This window comes from Callionymus lyra, chromosome 1 (assembly GCF_982586985.1).
Source record: "Callionymus lyra chromosome 1, fCalLyr1.hap1.1, whole genome shotgun sequence".
Classification (NCBI taxonomy): Eukaryota; Metazoa; Chordata; class Actinopteri; order Syngnathiformes; family Callionymidae; genus Callionymus; species Callionymus lyra.
The window spans coordinates 33,012,613-33,039,363 of NC_141818.1; the positions used below are offsets into that span (position 1 = coordinate 33,012,613).

Here is a 26,751-nt window from a genome sequence, read left to right on the forward strand (position 1 = left end):
GGGATGAACCCGTCTGAATTCTTTGTTGATTTTGATAAACAAAGGAAAAGGGCTTGAATTTGTGTCAAGCACAGATTCTTACATCTGAATATTATTTATATGGCTCTCACTAAAATACATTTCCAAATATTTTTGCTTTCATGGCTCTCTGAGTCAAAAAGGTTCCCGACCCCTGCTTTAAACGATAACATGAAATAAAAATGGAAAAATTATATTTGAATCAGTTAAAAAGAGTTCATTGTATTTTATATGTAAAGTTACATACCAATTATAAGATTTATTCATAGGCATTGAAAGAAACAACCACTGAAAAATTAGGTCAAAAGTTATTAATTTATTAGAAAATTAAGTAACATCAGAAGGAAATTCAAAAGAGATGATTCATTCCTTTGCAACATTTCACATTTGTCCACTTTTAAAGTTTGTAGATGCTTCATTATCATTGACACGTGTTGGAAACGTCCCTATAGTTTAATGTTTAAATTGTAAAAATAACACGTCTGTAAGAAGATGGAGATAAAACCATGACATCTTGAAGTTCAGTCCACAAGTTACGTCATGGTGAGAAGTCCTCAGCTAACCAGCTCAACAGCAGCACTCACAACAGCTTCCATTTGTAGTTGAAATGGCAGACCCGAGTCGTTAAAGCATACACTGTACATAACAAGAACCACACCAATACTGCAATTGATATTGTTATAGTATTCATATAACTATTTAAACACAAAAAATGCAGCCAGGCACAACACTTGAGGCTGAAAAGTTCATCTGTATGAAAGAAAAAAAAAAGAAAAAAGTGACATGCAACTGTTCCCATCGTCCTTCAGTGCAGAGCTTAAGATGGTTTACAGCTGAGCAGCCACTCTCAGGGTCTTTTTTGGCACGTCATCCAGTTGGCAACAAACTCTTAAGTGACAAGTTTATGTACACGTGTAAACGTAGAAATACCGTGTTGTTTTTGTTGACAGTCAAGATAATTCACAGAGTAAATCATTGAATAAATTCTCCTCCACCTAATTACAGAGTAATGTCTGAAAATAACACTGACATTGCAAATACAAATGATTTCCATAATTCCCTTTTTTTTTTAGATTTTTCATTTTGATTGGAAAAAAAATGGTGATTATATATTTATAGCTCTAAACATATGCAGACAATAAAAATTTAACCAATAATACATTGTCGAGAAAAAGATGAGGCTGATCAACCCTGTCACCCAAAAGTGTAATCGATGCTTGTTACAAAAGTATATTGAAGTAGTGACATTTTGAAAGCATTTGTCTGTGGAACATTTTTTGTTTTTGATTGATCGCTCCCATGAGTCATAATTGTGTGAGAATCAAGGGAAAAAGGTTGTCTATTTCCATCCCACCCACTTCCTTCATTGCAAGGCTGTTGCTATGGTAACTATATCCTCAGTCGGTGAAAGCCTGTGGTAATTGTGTGAACGATGGAGAAGAAGTCATACGCACTTGTTTTCGATGGAAATATAATCCAACCGAGCCCTTTCCTTAAACATCAGTATAGTATAGTGTTTTTTTTACATTGTTTTCTAAGAAAAAAAAAAATCCCATTTCTGCTTCCGTGGCTAACTTGGATACATATTGGCTATCTTAACTGCCCAATTAGACCTTTCAAGGGAGGGCTCCAAGGAACACCATAAAAAGGTGCCCAAGCATTAACATAATTTACTCTGGGTCTCATGAAACCTCATCTCTAGGACAGAGTCTCGCCAACCTGCAGAGAAAACTCATTCCAACTGCGTGCATGCAGCGATCATTCTTCCTCAAATGGAGAAGTTTAGGTACCTCGCAGTCTGGTTTACTAGTCAGGGGAAGATATTAAATGATATCAATGCATGATCCTCAGCCATGAGGTCTCTAAATTGTTTTTTCATGGTGAAGGGATAGCAGAGCAGAAAGCCAAAGCTCTCATATATATTCATATATTGTGTATACCATGTAGAAAATATAGTTTTATCACAACAATGATAAGTGGAGAATGTGACGCAGTTATACCTAGAGAATGATTACATTTCGGAATTAAATTGACAATTTTTCCAAGTCCCTTCACCTGTTCTCACTCTGCCCCTTGGTAGATAAGTTACAACAGTCGGTCTAGCTATGTAAAGGTTTTTTTTTTAAGCACAAAGCTTTTACAACATGTGAAATTTGTCACTCCAAAGGACATTGAATTTGTATTATCACTGTTAAAAAAATGATTTTGAATATATGCATTTGTTTTCTTAAGGCTATTGGCCAATCTATCCCCTAGAGGTAGGGGACAGAAGTGGAGAGGCTATTTTTCAAAATGAAAAAATAAAAAACCCTTAAGAACAAAATTAATTAGGGTTGAGAATAGTTATACAGATGCCAAACATGTACTCTTGAAAAGGTGCTTATGCTTAAACAGTACTTAAACATGGAAATCACTTGTCCTGAACATCTATTTTTTTGCAAAATTAGGGCAAAAATCTTTTCAAGGTACAATTTGTAACAGAATGTGTTATGTATTATCAGAATCAGGGACGTAGGGCTTTGCCAAGTGAGTTCAGGTGCTGAGAGATAGCGGGTAATGTGGATCACTGACTCTGATATGACCCCATTTCTTTAAATACATGTGTGATGTCTGTCTTTCAGATACATATATTCACTAGGGAAATGAAACTGATTTGCTTTTCGGTCTAATTACTACTCTTAACTACCAGTGTCATTCATTAGTAGAATTAGTACCCACCCACACTTATGGTGTACCAAATACATCACATGCATTCTTTTACCCTCAGCTGCCATGACATAAAAAGCGGGCTCTGCATCAACATCTTTTTCATACTTAAAGGGCAACTAATGTTTTGATTCAAGTGTGTCTTAAATAGATATTGGACCTCTATTGTATCACCAGTGTGTATGTTCGTACAAAACTCTTTAAATTAGCTTAAGGCCCCTTTTCCTCTTTTCTGGAGATAAAATCTCATTCATCATAACCACTCTGCTGTGATTGGCCAGCACGTGAGTAAGTCAGAAGAGCTGGGTTTTCGCATTATTTGCCTTCTAAGTTGTTTACCTTTATATCCAATATAGCAATTTAGTGGCTTATAACTTTCCATTTTCACTGGTAAATCTCAAAGCTATCTTTTTCAAATTGCGTTAACTTAATTTGTGTTAGCTTTTTGTGGATAAAAATATATCGATGATTACAGCAACTGAAGAACGGAAGCTTTTGTAAGCAGCCAGGGTTGGAGTACATATTTATCCTAGATCAGTGTTTTTGGCCACATGGTTTGGTAATCTATAAGGCTTCACAATGGTTTCCCAACTATTTTAGCAGATTCAATTTTTGATCCATTATAGAGGTTGACAAGACAGACTTTTTACAACAAAATTTCAGTTTGACAATGATCGACATGCTGTTCAACCACCATTTAAATATAATTCCTTAAAGTCATTGATATTTGTCCATATTGTAATGTCCTAAGTTTCATGTGACAAAATCTATTTAAACATTGTTTTGTATCTACAAAATTGAAGGTGCTTATATCACAAACAAATTCCGCTAGTTCCCCTTGTCTGGTTGTTCTGTACATTGATGTGTGTGTGCATGCATTTGTTGAATCTAGCGTCATGGCTCATAATTTGCCTGCCGATGGCGATGAGGGGAATCAGCGACAACAACAAGCTTATTAGGTGTTAATAAAACTATCACTATAAATGGATTATTTTTTCCTAGCGCTTGCACTCAATAGAATGGAATACTCTTAGATATTTTCACAAATTTGTATCACATCCCTGATAAACATTATTGCAATAGTCCTTAATTTCTGTACAAGACAAGTCTCCATGGCAAAAAAAGAAAATAAATCTATGAAATGTTGATGTAGACAAGTGTAGAAAACTGTCAACTGTGCTTGATTGTTTTTAGTAAATATTTTGTTAATGAGCAGCTGTCTTCATCGCTGTAAGTCACATGATTCACATCATAGGTGGGCAGTTCCTTGCTGAAGCTTGACAGCTAAGAATTACGAGGACAAGATCTTTTCAGTTTCTTAGAAGAAAAAGAAAGTGGAGAGGGACGGTGATCACGAATCCTCGGAATATATGATTGGTAACATTTCCAGATGGAAGGACGTAGGTGGTGACTGTTCCATAAAGCAGAGAACTTGTTTCTGCTCAATTTGAAGTGAGAGAGTGTGTTTGTTGATTGGCTGTAAGGCACTGGCTTGGGCGATGTCAGGAGAGATCAGTCATGCTGAGGCTCATGGGTAATCCTGGTCGGAGGTATGCCACTGGGACACGACCATTCTCACTTGTCGATCCTGTGATGGACAGACGAGCTTTTGAGCGCATGGCATCTGTGAACTTCATCTGTAAAATGGAAGAAAAAAAAAAGTTGTTTGACTTCTAAACGTTGTGTTTTTAACCTTAAAAAGGTGCATAATTCATAGGTATGACTGAAATATGGCAAGAAAATAAAACTGGCATAGTTCCTGAGAACATATATACTAAAAAATAGCCTATAAAAAGGATGAATTCCCTGGTTCAGTCCTTTATTGCCAAAGGTGAATTCTTGTTTATGGAAAAGTCGGGTCATCTTACACTACCTTTTACTTTATCATTTTACAATTTCTAAAGGATTCATGGTCACCCTTATTGTATGACTAATATGAAAACCCAACTCTCCTGAGATACTTACATGTTTCAAGAAAGTCTTCCTCTGCAAGATGCAGTCCCTCATCGAGACAATGTATTTTGAAGTTACTACTTTATTTCTTGGTTTTGTTTTCCTCTTGACGAGGCTTCAATATGGACGCTACCGGCGAGCAGTATGGATGTATTGCTCCAGAAAACAAGTGGATTTTGGGTGAACTGTCACTCAACAGCTACTTGTAAAAATCTTTATATTTTGTAACGAGTGCCTGACAACAAATGCATATGAAATCAAGTTGTAATTTTCATTGTCTGTCTTTTTATGAGCTGCTAATGAAAGTGACAAGTCGGCTAACAAGAGAGGATGATTGGCTTTGAAAATTAAATATTTCTGGGAAAGTAACATTGAGAAAATAAAAATAAATTAGGAGTGGACCGGGGTGGGAGGCGGGTGGGGGTCGGGTGTGAATTATATGGGACAACAAGACATACGTGGGACAGAAAAAACAGTTTAGGCATCACAGTGAGGAAAAACTGGACAGGAAAGATCATTCACAGCCACAGACACGACCAGAACTTGGGATTTCCATCAGTATCTACTCAGCTTCTTCACCCGATGAGGTGAAAAAACAGCTGGTGCCTGATAACCAAATTCATGGTCAACTGTGACTGTGGAAGGATTTCAGCCATCAATCATCACCCTCCTACCCGTGTTAGATCTTGACGCTCTCAATGCCGTACACGCTGTAGCCTTCTTTATAGGTGGCATAGTTTGGCTGGTGGCTTGGGGAAACCAGGTTGTAGTTTGGTGCGTGTTGAGGAGAAGACAGTGTGTGTGTGTAGTTTCCTGTGTGCTGGGGGGACGACAAGGTGTTGGCTGCCACCTTCACACACAACATAACACATACAGAGTTTGTTACTTTAATACTACTCCACACATATATTTATATTGTTCGGGTTATGGTGGTAATGAATGAACCGAGGCACAATAAAAGTACTAATTAAAACATGCAACAGAGAGGGAAAATAATGATATACTGGACTATTCCACACCAAAAGATAGAACAATCAAGTCAGAACGAAAGGTGAAACAAATGATGTGTGTATGTTTGTGTGTAGAGATTTTGTGTCCGATTTATAACGGTACATTTCTAGTTTTGTTTCGTGTGCCAAGTATTTCAAAGCATATTGTACAAATGGGTTCATATTGCAAGAGGTCTTACAGTATGAACAGCCCATACTGAAGAGGTTGGTCACCATGTATGCTGATGAATCAACATCTGGTAGAAGAGCCCTTTTTTTTCTGTTTGCTTTTGGACTGTTTTATCCGATGTATTGCTCATGTTAATCCACACATGTGCTGGTCCTTAGAGTTATCTTTTTCTATTGTTTTAAATTAATTTCAACTATTTTCAGCAGCTGTTCCAGAATGGTCTCTATTTTATAATTTACAGTTATAAACAGTATTGGCTGCTGGGAAAAAGAGAGACTATGATGGTACCATTTTCAAAAAACGTTGCAGTTTAGCAGTAGAGACAGTTTTCAAACACAGCGTCTCTGAGAATTGGTTTCAGAAGATTATGGATACAGTTACTGATTATGCGAGACTTTATTTTGACGACGGTCAAAAATGTCATCCTTTCTGATCCAAACACAAACCACTCGGGCCCTTTCAGGGCCACACAGTACTTGTGCTGTGTCTCTTAACATCAAATATAATAATTAGAGATTAAATGATGGTTAATTCATTAGAAAAGCCTAATTAAAAACAGCATAAAGTTGGCTCTAATTGGTTAGTTGTAATGTCCTGGTGACGAGACGATGTCTATAAATGCAACTGTTTCAACAATATCATACTAGATATTGTTGATTTGGTTGAAGGTACAATGACTGAACAAAAGATGGTTTGTAGTAGTATACTTTAAAATACACTGTTTTTAATTAGTAAACAAAAGGGAAACAATGTTGTACCTTCATCTTTTTGGCCTCAGCCCGACTCTTGTAGCAGAACTCAACCAGTGCAACCATCATGGCCAGACCAAGACCTCCTACTAAGATGTAGAAGACTCCTGCTACGTTACTCAGGGACAGAGCACTGGTCTTCTCCTAGTGTAGACACGTACATAGAGGGACAAACAAAGATTGTCACCCACTTAGAAGTGCTGGAAGAGATTAACATTTTCAATCAAATGTGATACAAACTACTCAATGTACTGCATGCAACTGAAACCCACCTATACAATTTATGGTTACATTAGTTTTAGACAACATACAGACACTGACAGCAAACTGGACTTGACAAAATCATCACACGGACAACATAAGTGTGAATGCTAGTGTCTCTTACTCAGATAAGAGTACAGGATATGTGTACAAGCACTATCATCTCATAGTTTTTTACCTTCCATTTCCCACATGAACATAGTTTTCCCATCACATTTAATGAACTAACAATATATCCAGCCATTGATTATAGTTGCATAGTTGTATTTAGATCACAAGAGTTTATCAGTCGTTGGCAAAGTGATCATCACAAGGCAAGACCAAGTAGCAGGTGGAGAGTTTGCACCTCCCGGCCAGAATACTGTTGGATCCTTCAGTCACTGCTGGTTGGGAAAAGGAGTTAAAGTAATAAATTAATGTAAACATTTTCGATCGTATAATGTCTTTAAGAGAATCAGTAAAACTCTTTGTTGACAGGAATGTTTGTTTGGTACTTGTCACCTCATTTAACCTTTTGAAACAACTGGAACAAACTGTCTTTTTAGTGGTGAAAAAAAATCAACAAGAACCGTCTAAAAGTGTAGACACGCAGACATTTGACAAAGAACAACAGCGAGACAAACAAATACTCATCACATTGAAGGGCCTGAATCATAGTTATTCATTAAGCTTTTAAGTGGAGCTGAAACAGGTGTTTATGGATTTTTATAACAGTTTAGTATTTTTGTATGGTATTATAAGGAAATCAATCAATACCAGAAAATGGGGTGGGATTACTATCCACCCATCTTTCCCGCTTATCTGTGTTCAAGTTCTGGGGGAACCAGGCCAACATTCTTTTAGTTTATCTGCTTGGAAAAATATGAATGAGGAAAGGATGAACCTTTTAAAGGAAGGTTTCATACTTGCTTTTCTTTTAACGGATACTGAATGTTTTAGAAATAATACTTATAGGAATATTTAGAATTCCTTCTGCTTCGGCTCCACATAAAGTATTTAAAAAAATGTTGATCTCTCGTGAATCTAAACTTCTAACATTCTGTGCTTGTGTCTTCTTCAGAGTAACAGGTATTGATCATGCTTTGCACATGCTAAAAGGTCTGAACAGACAGTAGGTTTGGTTATTCACAGACATAAACAACTGACCTTATTGGTGGAGTCCTTGAAGCCACACTCTCCTTTATCGTACCACCACTTGTTTTTCATCTTGTCTAGCGTCCCTTGCTCATTCAGTTTCAATACGGCAAGGTTTACTGGCACTCTTCAATGGGAATAACATAAATAACATCATTATCAATGTTATCTTATGTTATTATACGGGGAGCGATTCTCACACGCTGGTCTTGCAACCGAAACAGGGCCCACTAGTGCTTGTCAAATTTCATTAACATTTTGGTACCGTTATATAAAGTCGTCTTGCAGTGGGAAACTCTGTCAGGTGCCTATGACAAACAGTGAGAAGCGCTGCCATGAAAAACCTCCATCAGGACAGAGACCTTGATAACCAGAGTTTGGCTAGTTGGTACAAACTCTTTATCAACAGTCCCTCTCATTTGGTGAGAGGTAACCTGACCCTAACATTGCCCTTACAACCTGCCTCAACCTGGACCTTAAACCTTTAACCCGGGTGCAATACATTGAACGATGAAGCAGCAAACACCCAAACACAACATGCTGGCTTAATATATTGTCATCCGCCATTAGATCTGGTATGTCGCATGTTTTATTTTTATTTTTTGATGAGCATTTTGGCAGCATCTCCTACACATGGTGTTGCATGTGTGTTGCTTTTTCATTGCCTTACACCCGATGACCCATTTTAGCCTTCGCGACCACGTTTAGCGAGTGCCATGTGTGAGAGTGTGCATTAACCTTGCTCTCCCCTCCTCCGCTGCCGCATTCTCCCTTGTCATACCACCACTTGTTTTTCAGTTTGTCCAGCAGCCCCTGCTCGTTCAACTTTAACACCGCCAGGTTCACAGCATTTCTACATGAACACAGTGGCCGTTAGCAGTTGATTTGCTATCACATTCTGTCCTCCTGCTGGTGTTTATGTGTGTTAGCAGCACTGCCATCCTTAGAATGAATTTGCTACACACAGCTGGAATGATTGTTCTCTCCCTGGAGTACTGATTTTTTTTTTCTTCAAAAACCTAAAGCTGAAGTCACAAAAACCCTTATAACTACAATTATAAATTAGAAAACAATTCACTTTCCTCAAAGCTCTTATCAATCTTACATTTTATACGTGACATTAAGTCTTAAAAGAAATCGTACTTTTGGTGATGAGTTGCAGCAATTTAACCAATCATATCTCATGTTTAACTGAGGGACTTCTTGTTGTTTTTGTAACTTTTTAAGTTAAATCCAACTACTACTTAAATGCAAGAAGTGACTAATGGCGAATGCACTTTTGCGGTAATAAAAAAAGGCTATGGACTGTTAATGGGCAGAACTAGTGTTTAAGTTGAAGACCTTATTATTAGATGTGCACCATTAATGGGTAAGGTTTTCACTATAACATATCACCATTCCTTCCTCACGAAACAACTCGTCTGAGCACATGGTACTAAGTTACAATGAAAGGAGTATGGATGCTTCATGAAGAACAAACCCATACCAGGTTGTTTGTTTTTTTTAACTCATTTGCTATAAAATTAAAAGCAAATGTTCCATACTTCAATGTAATCATTGTGCACCCATTGTTCTATTGTGATGGCTCAATCTTAAAGTACAATCTTAGTTGCAGCAATCCAGGGTAAGAGAACAAACAACCCAGCGGGGAGAGCTTTTATTAATAGCTGTTATGATGTAATGGGGAATGATAAAGTAAAGAGTGGTGATTTGTCACTCCGTGACCACATGACTAACAAAGGAGGGACATGGAATCTATTGTTTTTTTGTTTCTTTTTGCCAAAATCATCAATGCGGATGCTATTGACGTATGGCACCTACAATCAATATGAACTTATATCATGAATTTTCTGAAATGCTGATGAATGTTTCACAAATGATGGTCTCTCTTATAAATCTAATCTCCACTTGGCTTCTCCTAACAACTCTCATAGCCCATAATCCTCTTCTGCCCAATTATGAGGATGACGATGATAATTACACCGATACATCTGAGGAAAATTGTCTATAAACCCACTAACTTCATGTCCCTGGTTTAATGGAAAGTGTTGTAATAGGAGCAGATATATTAGTTAGTAGGTTTTTTTAAAATGTGATTTGTATGTGATTTTTCTCATTATTCTCTGCTTCCACTATGATTTAACCCAACAAAACATGCCATACTAAGTTTCTTTTAAAGCTACATTAGGCAAAATTATGATAATTTATCATATTAGGTGGGATCTATAGCTTTCAATTCCACCTCCTATACAAAAGCATTCAATCAAGGAACTGAATAACCAATATTGATTGCAGACACATGTTCTCAGTAAAGGGAACAGACAAGAGTCTGACGCTTTTATTACCCCCCTCGAAAACTTTTAATTTGATGTCATTGAAATTGCCTAATGTAGATTTAAAACTAAATGGCTTGTCCAGAAAATGTCTTCCAGTTTGATACATCTGTGGGGAAAATGTAATATCAGAGGGAGAGTGACACACAGAGAGAGACAATGAAGAGAGATTCAGAGACAAAAGCAAACAGGGGAAAAGACAAAGCAGTGAGTATCAAACACAAAAAAACATAAGCGCAGACATACAGTGGCTTTTAAGTGATCTTTAAAAATAATGTTTTATATATTATATATATATTATATATATATATATGTATATATATATTTTTTTAATCATGAAAAGAGTATTTTACTCTGCATACTATAATACTAGATTCCCTTTGGTGGCTGAAATTATTTTGAATGTTTTTCTCTTCCTGTTCTTTTTGATAATTTTAACTGTGCATTTAAAAAATATATATACTGTGTAAAATATATTATGACTTCCCCATTCTTTCAGAAGAAAATTGGAAATAACTTGCAAAACAGTTTTGTTTCTCAAGTTTGTATTTTACTCATTTTTACTCAAAAGTCACATGATAATGGTATTTTAAATAAAAGCCACCTTTAAAGCAGTAAGAATAAATATATATATATTTTTCTTTCGGTTCACAGTTTGTTTACATTGATGAAGATTAAACCCTTTTTTCTGTATTATCCTATCAAAAACACCATGAAAAACATATTTATTTTATTTGTTATTATTATTAAATATATTATTATTAAGAGCAAACTATTGATATGCATGAGATGTATAACAACAGTTTCAGCATTAAAAAGTGCCATTTACTTTACATACTTGCAAGTGTGAACATTTTAGCAATTAAGCACCTCACATGTCTTTTTTTTAGTTTTTTTTACAGTTTATAAAGTACTTGCTCTGGCAAAATCACCAAGGTATAATACTGTAAATATCTATAATTGATTGAATATTTTATAAATTGAAGTCACATAATAAAATAATTAAAATTAAAAAAATAAAACTATTGTTGTTGTTTGTTATTTTTGTTATTTATGTTTACTTGAGATAACTGTTAATTAAAGTGTATATTTTAATATGTGGACATACAAACAGTGATACACAAAACACAATGATCCATCGATAACATTCCCTTAATTCAGGTCTTAAAGATTGAGCTAATACACACTGCTTAGCATTTACGAAACCGCATTAGTATTCTGTACAATAACAATGAGTTGTGACCATAATCCCATACTGACATGCTACTTAATTTAATCAAATAGCATGAGACATTAAAAAATGTCCATCGTGTTAGAAACAGTTATTGTAAATAAATCTATAGAACATGAGAAAGTTCCCCAACTAATTCACCCACTTGGTTGACATAATGCAAAGTATGGAATTTCAGACACAGACCCAAATTCTCATATCTCTTTTTTTTACCTGTTTGACTGAATATGGACATTAAAGAGAAAACATATTTCTTTAAGACCTGAATTTAAACACACCCTCCCTTAAGTTTTCAAGGAAACCACCACTAGCCATCGGCCATAGGTGGTGACCATGGTGAAATACAAACCACTGAGATGACGTCATCAGGGTAGGTGGATTATTATAACAACGAGTAAGCCGCCATGCGCCATTCATCACACTCGCATACTGCACCACCCAGTATAGGTTTGAGACAACTACATCACTCCCTGTGTTTACTTGTTTTTGCAGAGTAAGTGCCACAGCTTTCACACTGGCTGGTACACTGTGGGACTTAAGTTGGTGTCCAGCCAGTGTATCGCGATCTCTACTATCAAGTTTGAAAACTCTACATGAAAGCTTGACTACTCATTTTGATATTTTATCAGAAAGCAATCGCAGATCCGTAGGGAGAGTGAACAGTATGCTAGGCAGCAGGTTAGTAGTGTGAATGGTACATGGCAGTGCAGGTTGGCTAGCATTGTTATACTGATCCACCCACCTTAATGGGGATCCTTTTGGCGTAGCGATGCCATAGCCTTTGGAGTCAAGATTTCCTCCCACTTTCATGGTGTCACAAGGTTTCCTCTGCTCAATGTACTCGTTCATGGTGGATTCCAGCAGGTAGGCATACTTTCCTTTGGACTTCCTCACACGCAAGACACCCTCTGATGTTTTCTTGACGAAGACAGAGGGTTCTGCTGATTTCATGTATTGCCACATCTTGTCAAACAAGGCGATTTTGGAGCGCTGATAAAAGACAGAAACAAAAAGGATTTGTTTTACGGTTATTAAAAAAACCCTGAGAGTGCCCCTCTGTATTTTGACAAGAAAGGAAAAGGCAGGGCCTCTCTGAACCAGCTGATACCCCTGTGCCCCAATCTCAGCATTGAAATGGTGGATGTTTACAGTAAGAAACACACATTCCTACCCTGAAGAACTCCTTTGTAGATCCAGAATCCAGGGTTCCATATGCAATTTCAGTCTGTTTGGCTAAATCTTCGGCACTTTCAATTGGGGAAACCATTCTCTCCACCGTCAGGAAGGCAGCTAGGTTAGCAGTGTATGATGAAATGATGATTAAAGTGAAAAACCACCAAACTCCTCCGACTATGCGACCTGACAAGGATCTGTAGACACATATTCATAAGATGTTAAATACATACATTTGGTGTGTAAGTAAAAGTTGCAAATTAAATATCATGACATACAAAACAAGCACACTTTTGTTCAGTTGAACATTAAAAATCATGTGTGCAATAACCACCTTGGTGAGATGTCACAGCCCTGTCGCATGAACGCGCCCAAAGAAAACCAAAGAGAATTGAATATCCCAAACTCATTGGTGGATTCTGTTGTGAGTGGCAATGCCCCATCTTCTGGTTCTTCCAAAGTCCATTCATATGGACTGAATCTGGACACCTGGATTTAGAAATAAAGTACAGAATATATGTTACTTAAGAATGTCTGTTTGTGGTTTGTATATGGCACCAAAGAAAAACCTAAACCTGGTCTTAAACAGCCGTCAATGACACACTTCCACAGCCAAAATGCATCAAGACACAAACCCACAATTTGTATTTTATTGGCTTCCAGGTTGTATTAGGAGAAAATTCAAACTAACTCCTGCAAAACTCATGAAGTCGAGATACAAACAATGGGGAAACCATTTCTACTCATTTTAATACCACATAGCACCTTGACTTTTCTAGTATTGTATTTTTTTCTTGCTGGCTTGCAACTACGACTTTGATTATTACCTCTTATGCCCCATCCCCTATCTGAAAATATATTTTGGGAATATTGTATGGCCCTATATGTTAATACCTTAAAATGGTCATTTTGATATTTATTCATATATTTCCACATAATATTATAAAAATGATTTCATTACCAGGAAGAGGACGACACTGACTCCGATGTAGGCAAAGACAATGCACATCCAGATTTCATAGGCCAGAGGGTCCAGGAAAGAGAAAACTCCTGGTTTGGATTTCTGTGGTTTTTTGATCATGATGGAAATTCCCAAGGACATGAATGGTTTGGAGAAATCGATCACCTCTTCACGAACTAGTGTGATGGTTAGGGGGGCAACAGCTATATCTGCCTTCTGTTTAAATACAAAGAGAAAGACAGAAAGTGCAACATATAACTACTTGTTAACTTATAGTTAATGCGTTTACAAAAAATAATAATTGGAAAACTGAATGATTACACTTGTTTGGGTTCATTTAAAAGCATCTAAATCGATAATGTTCCTTGTAATATTAGACATTACAAATAGACACTCAAACTTACCCCATATACCAGCTCTCCAACCATCCCATTCCAGATCTTGGTTTCTGCATCTCTGGCTCCATATTTACCATCTCCGACGATCCTTAACTGGTAGCGAATACCGCAGTGTTTTGCAATTTCTGCTGCCAGGTCCACACAGTAACCTATCATGATTGACATGGACATTATTTTCCAAAATGTAATTCAATTCAATTTTATTTAGAGGGTCTTATCTTAAAAACGTTATCTCAAGACACTTTACAGTTTAAGTAAGACTATAGTGGAGAAAGGAAAAACAGATCCCAGCAATTCAACAATGAGTAAATCACATCGTGGCGTTGGCGAGGAAAAACTTCCTTTTACTATGTAAGACAGTAAAGATACTTACATTCTTATAAAGCAACATTATACAATATTGAACTGTAATATGTCACAGTCAACAGTCTTTTTAAATACAGCTGCAACATTACTGGTAATGGTTTGATTAGAGATTTGTCTGATTAGTTTTGATTGATTGTTCCGTAGCATATATTCTTATTCAATTTTATTTAAAGTGTCTTATCATAACAAAGTTATCCCTGCACAGTTTGGTCTACGTACCTTCATAGCGGTCATTGTCCTGAAACATTTCAGCATTCTTCTTGAGCATGACATACGGTGCTTCCTACACATGCAGACACACAATGTTGATGTTAGATTAATAAAAGTGCATCAAGTCTGTGGTGCAACGTTACAGATTTGTTTTCAATACCAGTATAGTGGTCACAATGACTGTCTTGTTTTCCATGCCCATGGTTTCATTAGGGTAAAGGTCAGACTTTGTCACCACCATCTTGTCCACTTCATTCCAGTAGCCAATCTAGATTGAAGAGAAATACATTCAAATCTGAGTTACAGGTCCTTCCTCAATTTTATTTTCATTTTACCTTCACAGGTCCGTTGTTTTTCAGCTCCATGATTGTCACAGAGTAGTTGACTCTTTTCCCATATTGATCAAACTGAATATTTCCAGTCAATCCATCGACACGCACCTTTATGCAGAAAAAACACACAAGTATGGTTTAGTGCAAAATGTCAACATTTACTAAAATGTAAAGGCAGCATATTAAGAATGTAACAGTTTGGTCTCCAAATATTCCATAACACCTGCTGCAAATAGAACGATTACCTGTTTGAGAGCTCGCTCAATCTCAACCCCCTGTGCCCAGGGCACTGCTGGATTAGCCAGACAGTCTCCACTGTTGCCACGGCGACTCATGTCTATTCTCTGCTTATGAAGGAAGCGGAACGCCTCAGTCATCACGTGGACTGCATCATATGTCAGGGCCGAGGTGTACTGGAGCAGATAAAAAACGTTTATTTTTGTCGAAAAAATAAATACATCAGCCAAGGTTTAATATTGCTCATATTTCAGCTTGTTACCCGGATCTTTATATCTGCCCCTGGATACTCCTTTTCCTCCAATGCTTCCCATCGCTGGTCAAACTTTGCCACAAGAGGGTCATCGAAATCGACTATCTGAAAACCAGATACATTTGCGCCTCCATACTGGATTTTGGAAAGGTCTCCGTCTACAAAGCCCTGAGAACAGAAAAAGAATAATACATCAACTAATTGTGTTTAACTTGTATTTATTAACTCTTTTAGTACATTTAGCTCTGTTCCATGACTTATATGTGTGAGAGAAAATAAGATAAAACACTCGACAGACCACGAAATCTCTTAAATATTCAGCAAATATATATTGGAATGAAGTTGTGTGCCATCATCATGTGCTAATACAGGTGAACTATATCATGTATCATTTGTTTCGGATCTTAAAGTAGCATCTCCTTGTTTAACCAGACAACTTAATTGCTACCTATATACAGAATATCTATGCAAGGCATTTTTTTAATATTCTTATGTCCTCATCATTCCAAAGTTCCAGAACCTACCCTCTAACAATGAGTTCACAATGAGTTTAAAACAACTTTACAAATAACCTTTCTAATGTATTAACCCTTGTGTTGTCTATGAGTCAAATTGAACGACCTTCCTGCCTTGCAGAATACAAATGCAGTGGTGGAAGTTGTTCATCCAAACCCAAAGAAATTGGATTCAGTCCTCCAGGTCAACTTGACCCTGAGACAACACAAGAGTTAATAACGTTCCTTTAATCCATTTTTACTTCATTCAGTCATTTCACCAAATCCTTAGTCATTCCCACTAAATCTATTGTCCTTCCCTAATGTCATTCCCACAGTGTCTACCTGAATATGTAGTTGCCGTCTTGCCTATTTTTCCCTGCCTGCTTTAAACTTTGATTGACCTGTGGACTTCCCTAATGCCTGATCCTCTGTCTGGAAATTAATGTTTGCTATTATTCTTAGAACTGACTATTTTCCTTTTATTTCCTATTACTTGTTTAATAATAACGGAGAATTGTCACAGAAAAGTAAAACAGAGAAGAAAACTTTGCTGAGGTCATTCATTATCCTTTCATCAGTCTCAGAATGAGACCAGTACTCCAACAACCACCTGCTGGCTTTATGAGCAAAACATAGGTAGACCTGGGCAAGTGGCCCCTTTACTTTAAACAAAAATACACACAACATGTAAAATGTATATATGGAAATCCACAAACCACATTTTAGACAGAAGAAGAAAAATCATTCAAACTGTTGGTTCCCTTAACCTAACCTTTTTTATAATACAATATTAATTTATAGTTCCTGGTGGAGGACAAATTACTTCCTCTCTATAATAACCTATATTTCAAAGTATTTCCGTGCAATTCATCCAGTTAAATACAGTTATACACTCCTGCAGAACTCATTAAAGAAGCACATCCCTTTGACAGAGCTGGATCATTTCAGAGAAGTTGGTGACTCACCAGGTTAGCAATGATGTAGTGGTATCCCTTCACATGCCTGCCAATGGTTATGACCTGCAAGGAAAAAGCCTCTTATATGTCAACTTAAGACAGTGATTCATACAACGACAGTTTTTCTGTTCAACAATCTGTAAGGATTCCCAGACAAAAACAGCCCTAGGAAGAGGTTGCTTGTGGGTGAAAAGATGGAAATGAAAATATGAACGTAGTAAGACCTGCACATACATCGAGGCGTTCAAGGCTGGTTGGACCAGTTTTATAGCTTGATTTATAGAGTGATTTATTGGTGACCTCATAGATTTTTACCGCAATCATTGAGCCGGTAAAAATGACCTTGGGAGAACAGTTATATGATATAGATAGGAATGAAAAGTCAGGAAATCAGCATGTGCATATACTTACAAGTGCTATTATTATCTACTATTCTTATAACAGAAGTTAAAAGGCAATGAATGTAGTTGACTTTAGGCACGTTACCTTGCTCCAATGGATGATGGATGGATGGATGCATGAATGATAGATGGATCTGATGGAAGAATCTGATGGATTATCTGAAGTGAGGAACGTGTTTAAAGGTCATTGTGCACCTGCTCCATGATGTCTTTGACTTTGTCTTGCTCGCAGTCGAGAATTATCCGTCTCTCTTTGCGGATTTCAAGATCCTATTACACAGAAGATGAAAAAGAAAAACCCAAGCTCAATAAAAAAATGAATCAAAATAACTTTTTACACAAAAACTTGATATGCTAAACTTGTACAGTCCTACTGCAGTTTTCATAGAGTATTCGAATTATCTTCTACAATTTCAAAGGGCTTAGTGAAAGCTGAACGTATTCTACTAATTCAAAGAAACTTTCATTGACATACCACATGTAAAGAAATGGGACAATATGGTTCCATTGTTATAACACTTCCGACAGTCTACGTGCCGCTCTATGTTGCATCAGTTAACTGCTCAGTTGGGTCAAATTTCATCATATGGTGTATCATATATGACTTGGCAGAATGTTGCTTGGTCTATGCTCTTGTCATTACCAAATTCTCCCGTAAAACACGATTAAGATGAAAAACATTCAGGTGAACTAAACACACCTGAAACAAGGAGCGATAGGCTTCGTCCTTTCTCTCATCTTTCAGGTTCCCAACATTGATTGCAGTGACGACCCACTTCTTTTCTGCCGCAGTGTCCAAAATTACCTGCAGAGTGGAAAGACCTAGACACACAAGAGTGCTGAATGCTTCTCATTCCCCCGGACATCGTTTAAAAATGTTTCATACATTACTGTACAAGCTTAATGAAGACGCATTGTTTCAACCACTTTCTGTTCAATTGTTTATCTGACATGTAGGTCTTATAGTAATGGTGCGCCGTATTGTGTTAACTGACCCTTGTCGGTTCATAAACATGAGCGATCACTTTAATATATGGAGGATATATAATATCCTGCGTGGGTTGATCTCCAACCTTTCTTATGAAATGTGATTCCCCAAAAGGAGAAATATTGATTATGAAGCTGCAGACCAAAAGGAGATTAACAGCAATTGTACTTCTATTTTTCTAATTATCACACCAACAATTGTCTTCTTCTAAGTCAGGGCCTTTTAATGCTTGTGTAACCTATTCTGGCTTTGTGCAATTCTAAAATTCTGGCTCTAATGTCCTCAGATCTTTTTCCTTGCCCATGATGAAAAGGGTGCGTATCATTGTTTGACTCTGTGGAAAGGCTATTTTACACAGGTAGGTATTTAATTTATTAATGTAATCCAAATTTAGACAGGTGTATTTCAACAGATAAAAAGGTCAGATCAGGAATCAGAATCGTCTTAAAGCAAGAGGATTAGTCAGCGGGAAGCAGACTTTTATATGGTTTGTCTTGGATCAAATACTTGTTTCATTAAATTAAATATATCTGTTCATCAATTCCAAAATAAACCTAATACTCAAATTGAAGTTCAATTGAGTAGTTCAACCTACTAAACAGTGAATGATCAAACGATTATTTCCTTGAATATATATGAAAGAATGTGTCATTATTACCTCTGTCGCTATCATACAGATAGGCAAATTTTTCCCACTTGTAGTACTCCACTAAAGACACAAGAGGTCCTTTGATGTCCGGCCTCATCTGTAGCACAAACTGATTCATTCCTTCTGCAGGGAACGAAGGTGTGATGAAGGAAACATGAAGCGTTTCACAAAAGGATGTGATCGTGTTCACAGATTTCTTGTCGTAGAAACCGAAAATGGCGTAGACCCCTCGGGAAAACTGTGAGCAAACTGGAATAAAAGCAGAGAGGTAGGGCATACAGAATGAACAATTGTTCCAATGTTAAATGTTAATGATGTCTTAGGGCTTGGGCAAGCATGATTTTTAACCCTCGTGTTATCTCAGGGTCAAGGTGACGCAAAGGCCCGAAAACAACCAGGAGATAACACAAAATGTCATTGCGTCCCCATCTTCGAAACGTTAAGTGTTGTTCTCAACTCTTTTGAATCTTTCATAAAATATTATATAAATAGGTTCCAAGGGACTGACAATAAAGATAGTTGATGTATTTACTTAAGTGTGCTTAAGCCCCGCCCACTGAACTCACTTAGTTTTTCTGGGGACTAACTGTTTACCACAACCACACCCACTCCGCTGTAATAGTTTGTTTTTTCCACTTCACAACAACAACTCCTGTGTTGTTCTTACATCACTGGCAAATAAATCTGATTCTGACATCGATGTTTGACACCGTGCGTCATTAATCCCGGAAGTCTCCACCTCCAAGGAACTCGTTGTATAAACAAAGTGGGCGCGATTACAGCTGGCTGGAGGAGGACTGATGCCCATTATTACATCATAATGGAATCCGCCTTCGTAACCACTCATTTGCTGGGCTTTCAAACGGGAAATAACTTTATAAAGTAATAAGTTCAAAACATGGTCATGATGAGAGACTTACTGCATCTTGGAGAGGAAGACTTCAACATTTGAAACATGTGAGTCAAGAGAATTAGGTTTCTCACATTATTTGCCCTTTAAATATTTTTTTGTGACCAAGTACATGAAATGATTTGTGAGCAACATTACTAGCAGCATTATACAATTAGTAAGACATTTCCACACAAAGGATTATGTCCACTGAGTCAAGCTGAGCAAGTGCATTCTGATGTCCTATTTAAATGACCTTGCGCCTCCATCCAAAAATAGGAGTCATTCGTTTTATCTTTTATGTGCTCAACCTAGACACATTTTACAAAGCCCCCAAAAATTGCTGAGGAAGAAAAACCAAACCCTGAAATGATGTTATAATAAAGACAGGAAATAGGTTGAATAAATTAGACTTAAATTCAAAAACTATTTGTAAATCTTTATTATGTGTTTGCAATTAAGGTGTAAGAACTAAATTAAGGGAAACAAATATAATGTTGCTTCTAAACAGACATTTGGTGTTATTGCAGCATATGTTGCACTTCTGCTTGCTATTAGTGTTTCCAGTTGAATCACCAGAAATGGATGCTTATACGCTCGTCACTTCCGCAGCATATTTATATGCAACAATAAAGTTCCTACTAATAGGAAACCTGGTGAATAGAAATGTTTCGTTTACAGCTTTATTACAATTACTAAACCTGTTAGACAGTTTGATCTGCAGATAAGCTTTTGCACATATAAATGTTCATCTCTGCTGGACTCACAGCACCTGATAATCTAACATTGGTGTCAATAATCAAGTGCTTCGGAAGAGGAGACTGTGCATTGCCTGAACTCTCCATACAACGCACTTAAATAGCAGAGCATTGAGCCTTGGGGCAGCATTACATCACACACTGATGGAGGCAGTGTATTGCATGGATGGAGACCTCATTCCTCCCGCCTTACTGTTCCATTTTCAGATGCTGCTTGTGTTACATTTATTGGAAAACAAAATCATTAAAATTTAAGGAAAAGTTTAATGAGCCCAATCCCTTGGCAAACACTCGGCTGAGGACCCATGGCAGATGAAAAATCTTCCATCTAAAAGCCATTTCTGTTGAACCAGAATTGGGTCAAACTAGACATGAATTGATAAATAGACATGCTATCTTTTGGATCTGGATATGTTTCACTTGTGATCAATCCCAGAATGTAATAGAAAATACACAATCATATCTAGGTTTTCTTGCTGCAGGAGGAGCCTATAGTTTACTACGTTTCGATGAGCACGGAAGAAAACGAGGTCAAGTTAGCCCTTGAAATGTTAACATAGCCAATGACATTTACTGATAATTTCCAACCTGTTCTCACCAGAACCTCTTGGGCTAGATTCATAATACATTGTTACAGAATAGTGCGAGGACATAACTGAATAATTCGAATCAACCTCAAAAGGCCCTCTAACGTTCATGGAGGCATCAGGCTTCTGTACTTCATCCAGTGTTTGTCTATGTTTTGTTCTGTCAGTTTTATTCTGGGGATACATTGTGTGTATGTGAGAGGACATGCGCAATTGCTGGGCCTAAAAATATATTTACCAAACTATCTGTAACAGGAAGTATCACTCTGATGAAGCTTTCATTTTTTTTAAGGAGGTTCAATTTATCTAAATGATCTTCATGTTCATTATCGCTTCCCATAAACATTTCTTTACTTTGACATATTTTTGATATTGGAAATCTTTGTGAAAATCTCTGTTCCTTATATTATCTTAAACATATTTGTAGGTCACAAAGTTAATATTTAGTTGAGCAATTAATCTGGCAGACTTAAATAAAATTACTTGGCAGGCTTTGAGTTTGAATTTCCTAGACTAGAGGATTATAATCTTCAAAATAAAACTGAAATCAATCTGAACCAAAAATAAATTTGCTTTGTTTATGCAAGAATTATATTAGAGTTTCAGTACAAAACTCTATAAAATACAAACATGCAGTTTAAATTCACACGTTAGTAAATATCGGAGTCATCATCTCAACGAGGAACAAAGTTACTTACAGCAGTTAGTGACAGCAAAGCTGTTTGCCACCTCCAGGTTGTCTATATGCGGTGTCAGTCGGAAATCTGCCATCCCAAATTGCACCATGCCCACTCTAAATGCACTGTATTCTTGATCTGCCCCTCTGGGAAATAAACCACCTGAAAAGAAAAAAACAGAGGAATGAGTTCCTAGAGCGGTACACAAATACAAAGATGTTGCAAACATGAACTACTTACTTGAGTTTTTGTGTTGATTGAGCTATTTGTTATTAAACTATTTAATCTGATTATGATATTAAACGGGTGATTTTTGTTTCCCTAAAATGGAGAGTTGTTTTCAAACCAATTAAGTCTGCTAAACCAGGTTGTAGAAAAGATCCATCCTCAAGTGAAGGATTGTATTTCAAGGTCTTGAGCTTAACAGGTAAATCAATCATCCTCATCGATAACAATGTCTGTCATGGGTCAAGGAAGGACTGAGGCAAACAGCAAGAGACTGTTCCAGAGGTTTCTGGAAAGATGAAGTCTGGGACTCTGAATGAAATTGTTTGAATGTAGCATTAAGGTGGAGAAGTGAAAAAACTCCCCAAAAATATACTGTAAATGAGGGTCATAAAACTAACACTTCTATTTGTGGGATAATTTTCTTCAGGCGCTTCAATGAAAGAAATAGACTTTGCACCAGCATAATTTTACCAAAAAAATACATTCTGAGCATTGTGAAATATAAAAAAATACTTAATTCAAGTATATTGTCTATTATATATATATATATATATATATATATATATATTGTATATTATAACTTGTAACCTTTCTTTGTGGAGTTCATATGTTCTCCCCGTGTTGCGTGAGTTTACTCCGGGCACTCCGGTTTCCTCCCACAGTCCAAAAACATACAGAGCATGGATTGAGAACTTGGGGAAATAGGTATGAGTGTGTGTGTGAATGGTTGTCTTTCTTTGTGTGCCGTGCGACAGACTGGCGTCCTGTCCAGGGTGTCCAGGCATGGGGCCTCTCGCCCATTGACACTGGGATAGGCTCCAGTCTCCCCGCGACCCCCATAAGGGATAAAGCGGTAGCAAATGAATGAATACACATAAATGAGGCCTGAAGGTATCAGCTGGGAAAACACAGACTATCCTCCTGGGTCCATATCGCAGCATCTGGGGACAGCTACCATGGAACCCTATATATTAGCTATGTTGAGTCACTCAATCAAAGTCCATATAACTGCTGGCTGTAGATATTTCTTGTTGCCATTATTGACTTAATGGTGCTCCTTCTCCAAATACTCAACCATTTATAATTTACATGTAACCAAACAATTCCAGGGTCAATACAAACACACTTAAGACAATAATACTGATGGACACCAGGAGGTACATTTGACAGGACAGGACTAGCAAACGCCATTGAACACGAAACATATTCACACACATTTGTGTTATCTGTAACATAAAAACCTCATTCATGAGTTTTAAAGCACCACTTTTAATGCTAGTCATCTTTCTATGGTCGTTGAAAAACTTGATGTAAGGTAGAATATATTTAAACATAACACCTTTACACTTGCTTTAATTCTAATAATTAATTTAACATCACATTACTGTGGTGCAGGTGACATAATGAGGTCACACTTTCATAAGCACATTCTCAGGCCTATGGCGGCGGAATGTGGAAAGGTTTTAGAGAATCACGGCGTCTTGCGGTGAAGCCGAATCATTAGCCATTAAGACTGACAAATCTTAACATGCTTGTTGAGCTTCTGCTGAAGGCAACTAACTGTGACGAGGTAACTACCAACTTACTACCCAAACACACTGTTGCAAATAACCAGTCTTTTCAGAATCATAGATTAAGTCATTCCACGTTTAAAACCAAGTTATTTTTTCAGGCCAAGAAACAGAGCTTTGTCAAGAGGTATCTTTGTTGTCAATCATGTTTAAAGGGCAACTGATGTTGTTATTTGAGTATGTCTTAAATAGATGTTGGACTTTTGTACTCATCAGTATGTATTTGTTTTTACAAAACTTATTTTAATTTAAATATTTACATTAAAAGATGTGCTTAAACCAACCCACCTAAAACTCTGTAATTGGTCAAGCATCGAGGTGTGTCACTGCCCGTCATCAATCCCGTAAGTCTCCACCTCTAAGGGACTCGTTGTATAAAGAAAGCCCGCATGATTACAGGTGGCTGGTGGAGGAATGAAGCCATTATCATCATAATTGGCTTTGCATAACATCTCGGAGATTTTCAGACGGGGGAGAACTTTATAAAGTAATAAGTTGAAAACATGGTCATGATGAGGGACTTACTGCATCTTGGAGATGAACATTTGAAACATGTGAGTGAGTCAGGAGAGTTTGTTATTTACATGAGTTGCCTCTTGCCACACAATTCAATTTTAGTGTGTTCCATTAGGAGATAAATAAGTTGTAAAGAGAAACAGAAAATAATAATTGTCAAAATGTTTTTTATTAATTTCCTAAAGAAACAATTAACACCTTTAGGTTTTAATGTTTGGAATAAAATCAATAATCAATACTTTAAATTTATTTTGGATTATTCCAAAAGCAAGTAAACTTATGAAAACAATCCACTATGTTCCAAGAATAAAAAAAAAGACACAATGGAATTTCATAAGTTTTGAAACAGTACATACATAGTAAAGTTTAGTAAGCAAACTGTTTTGTTTTTTTACGCTGCTGCTGACTTCCTCTAAAAAGTATTTCCCTCAATAGATTTGAGACAAAACTCAAACATTAACACGACTGTTACATTACCTGGTTCAACTGCACATGACTGACTTGTACCAATTCATCTCATAGCAAAACCACAAAAGCTTCCAACACCATATTGCACAAATAACACCTTTAATGAACATCCAAGTAAAAGCCAGATAAACCTATTAGTACAATCGCAGTTGATCATATGGTTAAAGGGGCCAGCTTCATGCTAGGCTACTGTCGATTTATCACAATATTTTTATTATTGTCTTAATACACGTATGCACAAAAAGCCGTTGTTCTTTTGAAAACAATGTTCATGGATTCAAAGAGTAACTACACAATGTAAGGATTAACAATATCAGTCTACTAACCATTTCAAAGTGCTTCAACGAAACGCTGTTGCCTACAGTTCTGTGTGGATGTACAAGCTGTTGCCATAGAGACCAGATCAGCTCTCCTTATTTCTAGCGAGGTGAGGCAGCTATATTAAAATAGCTCTGTTTGTGTAATGGCTGAACATGTTGGGGTAAGCAACAAGAATAAATGATTTAGGAAGTTCCCACTAAGGGAACCAAAATATGTTCTTTCATATCTATCACCTTTGTATTATGCAACCGATGGTTCCCCCTGGGCAACGAGTTATGAACCCTTATAAATATTAAAGAACGACATGGAATGGATCAGACTTCTGCCTCACTTATAGAAATGAGATGAGTGAAACGCTGACAGTTCAGTAGACAACCAGAGAGAGATGATGTATATTTTAACAACTCAGGATGTCCTCAGAAGATGAAAATGAGACCCTTTGTGTCCACTCACTCTTAACATGGACATGAGAACACCGTTCCAGTACAGCTCTATCAATCTGTGCACAAAAGAATCATTGAATAATTGAACACGCGAGGGAACGTGTGTGATATCAGATTTTTAATTTGAGCCTCTGCACAGTGAACGTGTCCTTGGATCAGAAATCTGTAATGTATCGGGAGTGTAGGAGGAAGAAGAGGGTTTTTCTTCTGCCCCTGTGCTTGAAATCTTTTGAGTTTACCCGGCTACCCCCAGGGATACTCACAGAACGCCCTTGGGCCAGAGACCCAGTTAGAAATTCAACACCTTCAAGTGGCAGCCGCAGATATTGACATCACCTTAGTATTGATCAAGGTATACAATACAATGAATAGTATTACAATTCGTGCAATTTCAAGAATACCATTACAATTGGTGTTGATGAGACCCAATCGTTTGAAAATACTTTTGAATACATTTTTTTTTTTTAATACCTTTTGGTGCAGACACTTGCAAGAACGTGGATGTATATTTCAAGTAAAATGAGAAAAGACTGCAGCAGTGACAGGCCCACTGCCGCGGAGGAAGACAGCGTGGAAAGGCCCACACAGACGTAACGCTAAGGCTGGGAAAAATGGGAATGATTTGGACATACGGATGAAGGAGGAGACAAGAATGTTCGGGAACGATGACATTGACAAAAAAAAAAAAAAAAAAGCCTACCTATTTGGACGCTCGGAGATCCGCACACCGCCTCGCGCCACAATAGTGTCAGCACAAGAATTAGCTTCATGGTCGAGCTGGAGACAAAAAAAAAACCGCCTCAAATAATGTTCACTACTATAAACACCCAGTCCATCACACACGGTGCGGGATCATGGCGTCATTCCAGGTTCATTCGAGCTCTGCGGATGCACTGTCCTGTCTGTTGATGTGCGCGCTCCCGCTGCTGCTGCTGCTGCTGCTGGAATTCGGGCGCGCGCTTAACATCGCGAGGAAATACGGACTTTCCCGAGATGATCCGAACGAGCCGAGATGTGTGACAGGTACACTGATCAGAAACAGAATAGGTATCGCAACATTTTTTGACAGCGTGGTGAACACAACATAGGAATTTGTTGTGGTGGCGTTACTGGATATAAAAATTAAATAACACGAATTAAATGAAAGAATATTGATAAATATGATCAAATTAAATAACATTAAAATAAAAACAGAGACGTGATGTTATCATAAATTTAATAAAAATGCCTGAGCATTCTGAATAATAACAATTAGCATACCCAGCCAATAACTGTCACTTTTAGTTCTGTCGACCTTGCTGTCTATCT

General features: G+C 37.2%; 1 protein-coding gene across 6 annotated transcripts; it reads right to left on the reverse strand.

Moving 5' to 3' along the window:
* Positions 1-314: 314 nt before the first annotated feature.
* LOC148089135 (glutamate receptor 2-like) lies at positions 315-26,382 on the reverse strand. 6 transcript variants are annotated; one of them, XM_087803312.1, is made up of 20 exons: positions 26,144-26,382; positions 21,918-22,058; positions 18,995-19,234; positions 18,049-18,170; positions 17,544-17,618; positions 16,957-17,010; positions 15,504-15,662; positions 15,250-15,417; positions 15,008-15,112; positions 14,833-14,940; positions 14,682-14,745; positions 14,103-14,245; positions 13,699-13,914; positions 13,072-13,226; positions 12,736-12,934; positions 12,307-12,554; positions 8,013-8,127; positions 6,615-6,749; positions 5,352-5,527; positions 4,219-4,361 (listed from the first exon to the last, which is right to left on the reverse strand). In XM_087803312.1, exons 1-19 carry the CDS (start codon positions 26,211-26,213, stop codon positions 5,357-5,359), a joined length of 2,688 nt encoding a protein of 895 aa, XP_087659438.1. In that variant the 5' UTR covers positions 26,214-26,382; the 3' UTR covers positions 4,219-4,361; positions 5,352-5,356. The 6 variants fall into 6 exon arrangements, 5 of the variants coding, with proteins under 5 accessions (XP_087659455.1, XP_087659447.1, XP_087659438.1 ...); XM_087803304.1 differs by lacking the exon at positions 8,013-8,127 and adding an exon at positions 8,739-8,853; XM_087803329.1 differs by lacking the exon at positions 5,352-5,527 and having other exon boundaries at positions 315-4,361.
* Between the last annotated feature and the right edge of the window lie 369 nt (positions 26,383-26,751).

Bases quoted from the DNA above. Each gene is read 5' to 3' on its own strand.
- LOC148089135 (XM_087803312.1), bottom strand. From the start codon at position 26,213: ATGAAGCTAATTCTTGTGCTGACACTATTGTGGCGCGAGGCGGTGTGC. The intron at 22,059-26,143 runs GTAGGCTTTTTT...TTTTCTTTTCAG, and splicing joins ATCTCCGAGCGTCCAAATAG to GTGGTTTATTTCCCAGAGGG. The intron at 19,235-21,917 runs GTAAGTAACTTT...CTTTTATTCCAG, and splicing joins CTTTGCTGTCACTAACTGCT to TTTGCTCACAGTTTTCCCGA.